Source organism: Olea europaea, chromosome 3, assembly GCF_002742605.1.
Source record: "Olea europaea var. sylvestris chromosome 3, O_europaea_v1, whole genome shotgun sequence".
NCBI lineage: Eukaryota > Viridiplantae > Streptophyta > Magnoliopsida > Lamiales > Oleaceae > Olea > Olea europaea.
The window spans coordinates 21,257,429-21,265,594 of NC_036239.1; the positions used below are offsets into that span (position 1 = coordinate 21,257,429).

The 8,166-nt window shown below is 37.1% G+C and overlaps 1 protein-coding gene across 1 annotated transcript; it reads left to right on the forward strand.

Annotated features, from left to right (window-relative positions):
- The first annotated feature begins 780 nt into the window (after positions 1-780).
- Positions 781-1,354, forward strand: LOC111379889. The gene is made up of 2 exons (XM_023003335.1): positions 781-912; positions 1,004-1,354. Exons 1-2 carry the CDS (start codon positions 832-834, stop codon positions 1,352-1,354), a joined length of 432 nt encoding a protein of 143 aa, XP_022859103.1. The 5' UTR covers positions 781-831.
- The last annotated feature ends 6,812 nt before the right edge of the window (positions 1,355-8,166 follow it).

Genomic DNA, 8,166 nt, shown 5'->3' on the forward strand with positions numbered 1-8,166 from the left:
CACGTAGTCAGGGGCACTATTTTGATGATCTGTACGCCTGTCTGAGCAGATTTATAGAGGGGCAGGTTGACGGACTGCGTCGAGAGATGATAGAGAGGGTTGATGATCTGGGACGATAGTTGATAGGAAAGGTCGAAGGTTTGTCGAATGAGATTGCAGCACTTCGAGGTGATATAGCCGGTAGGAGATGGGTTGACGGAGACGGTGATCGAGGGGGTAATCAAGAGGGTGATAGAGATGGGGGTCTCCGGCAGTCATACATACATGGGACGATGCGTGAGAATTATTTATTTTATCCGTGGAGCGCGATGGGACGGAGTAGTGGCAGAGGAGGAAGGCCCGTCGGGGAGGGAGACGGAGGCAGATGAGGGAGTGGCCCCGTCGAGGACAGAGACGGTGGCAGATGTGGGAGTGGCTCCGTCGGGGACGGAGACGGAGGCAGATGTTGGAGTGGTAGATAAGGGAGTGACCCTGTCGGAGACTGTGGCAGATGAGGGGATGGAGGAGGTGGCGAGTCCTGGGGTGGAGGAGGTGGCAGTGCATCAGGCAAAAAGCGTGTTGTTGACATGCCAGAGACGGTGGTCGGCAAGAGGCCGAGAGTGCCGTCACAGTACGTCGTCTCTTCCTTCACGGCTGAGGCGAAGAGAAGGAGGTTCGTTGATGGGACATACCCCAATTTGTTCCGGGAGGTCGACCATGCGAAGTAGAAAGCATTCGAGATTGAGTGGCGAAGAATGTTGCCCAGGTAAGTATTGTATGATTTAATAGACTAGAATTACTCGTATATGCTTCGTTTAACCTTTTTTCTATTTTATTTCCAGAGCCACGCACATGATAGCCGGAAGGACGATATTGGACGCATACAAATGGTTCCATGATATCACCACTCAGGGGGCTTGGCTCGTCGACGATGTAAGTGAAGTGTTAATGTTACTTTTTGTATACGTTATGTTTAATTTGGTAAATGAAATAAGTATTTATATCATTGTTTTCCTTGATGTAGCACATCGACATGGCCATGGACTTGTTGCGCGATCGAGTTGGGAGATATCCACAATCATTCCACAAGCCTGGCCGCATTATACTGAACACCGAGTTCTTCTGTGCCGTTACCATTGAGTATCAGTCCCTCCAGCTTCTAGGTAACGAGTACGTGCTTCTTGCGTATATGCTCGAGTGGGTCATCGAGCTGTCACCGAGTGTTGGCGAAAAGTCATGGAAGGGTTGTACGCATTTGTACATTCCAGTTATCTCGAATCAGCACTGTATTGCACTGGAGATTGTGTTCACTGATTCGATGATATATGTGTACGACCCCGATCATTCATGTCTAACACAGGGACAACTCGAGTAGATCTTAGAGCCGATGACTGTGATCGTTCCTATGATGGCTAGAAATGCTGGCTAGACTGTGGATGACAAACTAGCCATCGTGCGGGATACGACGACGACGAGACATTCTATATCGTAAGTCTTTGTAATCTTTTTTTTTTAGATTTAGTAATCAATTCGTACGTAATTGGAACCGAACTAACACATATTTGTTCATTTGCAGGGGCGATTGTGGGATTTTCGCAATCAAATACATAGAATTTTTGAGTATCGCACATAAAGTTGATAGAAACAACCAGTCATGGATACAGAATTGGCGAAGTAAGTTAGCGTGTGATTTATACGAATTTAATTGTGATCCATAAATTATTTGTAAATATTTTTTGTACTTAATATTTGTAATTATTTTTTTGTGATTATTCATGTAAATACTGTTTATTTCAATGTAAATAATATTCATTTCAATATAAGTACTATTCATTTCAATGTAAATACTTTTCATTTTAATGAAAATACACAATGATCTAACTGTCATTTAGGGGAACCTGACTTGTACAGAATTGGCAAGTATATCCTACTGATTTGTATCTGCTACACCTACGCGGTCGGGAAAACTCTCCAGTAAATGATATTTTAGAAGTACTTGGACGTTTAGGACCACGTGGTTCAATGAGAGGTGACGACAATGTATTGAACGGGCGAATATGATCGCGAACTATGGTTTCAACATACGGTTTCAACATACGCAGCTCTCCAGTTTTCAGCAGTGTAATAAGGACACAATGTTCTCGCTGTAAATCCTCGATACATAGCCACCGCAACTACACGCTCACGTGGAAAACTCTCTAACTGAAATTGTTTACATGTGCATGTTCCATCACTTAAATCTACCATATATGCCGGATGACGTGCACATTCCACAGAGAAGTGCGACTCGTCTAGTGGTTCGACATTTAACTTTCTCGCAGCATCTGCAGCCTTGAAGAGCTTTACCTCTTGTGCTGGGGCTAGCACGGTTGTGCAATTATGTGATTCCGCACGTCGATCGTGAAACCACTGCTGCAACTTCGTACGGATATTCTCAATTAGTGCGAGAATGAGTAACTCTCGATCCCTCTTAAATAATGCATTGAGAGACTCCGCGTTGTTTGACGTCATCATATTGTATCGACGTCCTGGAAAATATGAGCGTGCCCAATGTTCAATCCCCATTTTCATTAAATAGTCTCATGTCGGGAATGATTTGCTTCCTATTTCAACCATGTACCTATTACACTCTTTAATACTATAAGCTTCGGCCGCTCTTCTAAACAATAAAATGATGTCTTTGCCCCGATACCTGGTTTTCAAGTTGCCTTGTATATGGTACATGCAATACCCATGATGTGCATCGGGAAAAACTTCAGCAATACCATTTATTATAGACTGTCCCCAATCAGTGACAAATGCAAGGTCCTCGACTTCTCCGATTACTTCCCTTAGCTTTGTGAAGAACCAACGCATCGATAGATCATTCTCGTTATCAACTATGCCGAATGCAAGAGGGTAAATTTGAATGTTGGCATATTGACATGTAGCAATAATCAACTGGCCTTGGCATTTGGATTTCAGAGTTGTACCGTCGACTAGAATTAGGGATCGCATAGCATTTCAAAATCCCCGAATGCATTGTCCAAGAGCCATAAAGAAGATTTTGAAGCAGTTATCGACCTTCGTCTCAATAAAAAATGCCGAGCCAGGATTAGTTTTCTCCATATTATGACAATACCTGGCCAATTTAGCATAGCCTTCCTCTGCCGAGCCCATTGAATCCTTCAATGCACATTCTTTCGCCTTTCAAGCCTTCTGGTAGCTCATGACTACTCCGTACTCTCGATGAGCATCATTAATAATGTCCGATGGTCTGTAGATTGTCCGTGGACCCTGATACTTGTGCATTATCTGTCGACCAAAAAATCAAGCTCGGGCTTGCCTGTGATCATTGCGACAAACTCCCACTTCACAAGTGTATCCTCGTGCATATTTGCGAATTACGAAGCACTCATTCGTGTCCATCTTCGTTGCTCGCAAACACCAACTGCAACTATCATTTACGCATGATAGCGTCAACAATGACCTATTCGATTTTTTCACTCTAAACTCGAAGTTGTATTTCAGTACAATTAGGTGCACGGCTTCCTGCAACTCTTTCTTCGTTTCAAACAGTTGCTCGACATACAAATTCTCATTATCAGGAACCACACGTGAGGTGCCACCCCACTCATGTCTCTGCTAGGATAAACCAATCGAGTCCTCGTTTGTAAAAGTGTTTGCATTTTCATTCTCGTTGTCACGAGCAGCGGAGGGAATTCTGTGTACAACTATCTCTGGAATAATCACTTCATCTTCACGAGCTATCTCCACCGTATTCCAAAAATCATTAGCATTGTGATCCCCACCTCCCGAGTCTACTTGTTCATCTTCGATGACATCCTTCCTTACTAAAGTCACGCAAAGAGAAGTCGTGTGCTTATTGTTCAGTTCAATCAGATAATTCACTTTATCAACAGAAGAAATCATTATAGGTGAAATCGAAATTGATGCATGCTCGCTGAATTTAAATTTCAATTTCATGTTGTACTGAGAAGGATCAACATTCAACTTATTCTATAAATCATTATAGAGTTCTGCATACGATGTACCTGATGATATGGAAATTGCGATACCACCACGTTTATTACTTGTCCATTTCCATACCCATTGATCTTTTTCGTCCAATTCGAAATTACCAAAGTAACAAACTGGGACTACAATTATATCTGCTTGTCGAAACAGAATTTTTAATTACACGAAAAATATCAACGGCAATAAAAATAACCCAAAAAAGAGGAAAAGAAGAAAACAGTTGGCAAGCAGCTGGCCGGCTGCAAACAGTCGGCTGTTTGGTCGGCTGTTAACAACCGGTCAAACAGTCAATTCACTGGCCCCGACATAATGCCGGTCAAACAGTCGATTCACCGGCACCGGCATAATATGCAGATGAATTTTTTCCAGTCAAATACTTCAAAAATTACAGATCTATTACTTTTTTTCTACTAATCATTAAATGTCGAAATACAATTTATCGATTTAAACATACAATAATTTAACGAAAATAAGATTAAATTTGGGTATATAAACTTACTGAATCGACGAGATTAATGTCCACAAATTTTTCGACTTCTGATTTCGATAAATTTTTAAGTTTCTGTAGTTGAAGTAGATGAAGGATAAGAGTGTTTTATTTATCTGTGTTGGAGTATACAAATAAGAAATGTAGGAAGTTTTTGATTTTTATTTGTTAAGTGAAAGGGTATTCATATCTTTTAGAAAAATCAACTTTTGTAATTGTACAATGTATTTAAGGGTATTTTTGTCTTTTAACATTGGATAGGCCAATTTCATAATATCCCTTTGTTGAGAAGTCAATGTAGAATTTAAATGCTTTGACTAGGATAATTTTAAAAGTACCCCGTTTTTGTGTCCTAAAACTTTTAGAAAGTAGTTTAACGGGTCATATATGGGTCAGATCCAAATTTTAGTGGCCTGATCCAGCAGAAAAAATTTGCTGGAGGAGTACTTAACTTTAGAAAAACTTAGGGTCCATTTGATTGGCTTCAATTGATCAATTCTATGGAAAATGTCACATTCGAGAAATTTTTATTTTTTTTACTTTGACTGTTTGATACGAAAGTGAAATTGAAAATCGAATCCAGGATACGAACACTTAAAACATGTTTCAGCCAATTGAGTGGAAAATGCATTCTTATGATTTTGGTGAGTTTGTCATTTTCAACTTATATGGAATTGATTTGTCTTTTTTACCTTTGTAATCAAACGGGGCCTTAGATGAAACTACGTTTTTAAGTTTTTCAAATAAAAAATCTTCACAAATCGGTGTTATTATAAAATTTAAATATTTTTTTAGTATTTAATTTTTCTACTTTCACAAATCCCTATAATTTAGGAATTATTATCTTAAAGGAAAAACTGTAGCCATGATACCAAACTTATCACTTTTATTCGACTTGACTTAAACCTTTAATTTGTACCATCTACGATATCAAACATTTCAAAAAATCTCACTTGTAGTCCAAATTGATGGTTTCTGTTAATTTGACCATTATTTGACTAGAGAATTGACAATGATCAAAATTTTGTCTAATTTTAAAAGGTTAAAATTATAATTTTACATTTTTTCAACAAAAAACACAATTATAATATATTAATAATTAAATTAAAAAACAAAAATCAAAACATAAACCACCCACACCCTCCCCTCCTTCCCCAATCCCCAAAACCAAATCTAGAAAGCCATCGTCACCTTCAATTGCCATAGTCAGCACCACCATCTTAACCTCTAAGTCCCACTACCACCTTGAAACTAGGCATTGCTAACTCAAAATTGTGAAGCCAAGGCAGTGTTTGTCATGGCGTTACAAGAGCCCGTGTGAATGCTTCGAAATCAACATCGTCCTTGAGCATGTCCTCGAAATCAGCACCACCACCTCAAAAGGTTTAGATTCAGGTTTTGAGAAGCATTTAATTTGATCATTGGTTGGATTTGGTATTTTCTGCTGAGTTGAGGTAGTGTTGAGCACTTGCCTCGGCCAAAATCCATCACTTGTATTTGTTTTCTTCATTTTTAGATTTCTTTTAATTATATTTTGATTTCAGAAACATGCAAGATTCGATCCAAAAAATGACTTGCTTTCGTTCAATAATCGAAAGGATGAATTTATATCCATGCATTCGAATTCAGTAACTATTATTGTTTTGCTCCTCAAATCAATTTCAATAAGTCAAAATTACGTTTCAATTTTGTGAACATAAACGGTATATTTTTTGTCATAATATGCACAATATCGGTGTAATTTCTAACAATCTTAAGATGAATTTGCCCCGTATCGGTGCTAATGAATTTTCGACAATCATCTCCCAAGATATAACTATCACATCTAGCCATAGGAGTACTCCAAATGACTTAGACCAACGAACTCGATCGGAATTCCTTCTCTATCACAATCATGACTTTGATGCAAATGTTTTATGCAAAACCAAAGTGTAACATGAAATGGAATGATATGGAACTATGAATTGAATTTCTTGAATTGATAAAATCCAAACATATGAGATCTATATATAGTAGCTGGATCAAAGGATACAACCATACCAAGAGACATATCTCTTGAAATTTATTTCTATACATTAAGAGACACAATTATTGGAAATTCATCATACTCATACCAAGAGTCATGATCCTTCATATAAAAAGACACATTTTTTTCATCCATACATTTCTATAATATTTCACAATATTCTATACAATTTTCCAATAATTTCAAGTATTAAGCGACTGACATTTGGTTTAATTTCTCATTCACCAAATAACGAATTCCACTTAAGTAATCATATAAAATTAGTTACAATCAAATTTCGATACAAAATTCCAACATGTTATGCAGTGGCTGTTGCAACTTTTTTACCGACGCTAAAAGTGGCACCGACGTTGGGTGGTGGGTGGCGTCAATAGCTACTGTTGGTGGTTTTGGGGTAAGTAGATTGGGGAAGAAGGGGATGGTGGCGGATGGTTTATGTTTTTATATATTTTTAAATTAAATTATTAATATACTATAATTATGTTTTTTGTTGAAAATATGTAATGTTACAATTTTAACCTTTTAAAATTGGTCAAAATTTTGGTTAATGTCAATTCTTTGGTAAATAACTGTCAAACTAATAGAAATCATCAATTTGGACTTCAAGTGAGATTTTGAAAGGTTTGGTACCACGGGTGGTACAAATTAAAAGTTTGGGTCAAGTTTGCATAAGAGTGATAGATTTGGTACTGTGGCTACAATTTTTCCTATCTTAAATTTATTATCTAAAATTTGAATTTCACTAATTTCATGTGCCTTTCTTCGAGGGAGAGAAACCTTGTCTTAACTGATATTTGCTCATATTTGGTGCAAAAAATTCGAATTTATTGTTAAGAATTTATCCATATTTTCCTTCTTCATGTTAAAATATAGGGCAGGATTCTTCATGCATCTCGCATTTAAGGGATACGAAAGTCACAAAGACCATTCTCCATCTATTAGTCATAATGTTTGAATAAAAAGAAGTCAGAAAGACAAAAATGTCGAGGCATATAACAATTGAGGTCACATATAGTTAACACGGAAATAATCTTAGAGGGTGTTTGGTAGGAATTTTTATGTGAAAATGAATTTTTGAATAGTAAATTGATGGGAAATGTGTGGTTGAAAAATAAGAAAAAGTTTTTGATTTACGTGTAATATTATTTTAATAAAGAATGTGTGATTGAAAAGAAGAGAGAGAAAAATGCATTTTGATAAAAATGGGTGCCAAACAGGGCCTTAATCTAGTGTGTTCGAGATCACAGTTTTTATACATTTGACAAAATATTGGAAAGAAATACGACAAACTATATCAATTTTACAAGTGTTCGTTATAAATTTAAAAAAAAAAAAAATGACAAAGATGAAGTCAAATATGCAGTGACATCACATAAAATTTTCGTGTTTATAAATAGAAATAAACAAAGAAAAATCAACCTGAGATTTCATGTTTTATGAACTAGTATTAAGGTCTAAGGTCAATTCCTTCAACTATAAGGCCCCTTTCAGGTGCTCACATTTGACCTCTTTTAAACTCATTTTTACTTGACAATAAAGAAATTTGTGTATGAACACCAAGAATTGATTTGTGGTTAACAAATTGTTAATTCTACATAATACCGACGTTGATCAAAAGAATTTAAAATCTCTGTCTCAATAATATCATCCAATAGAC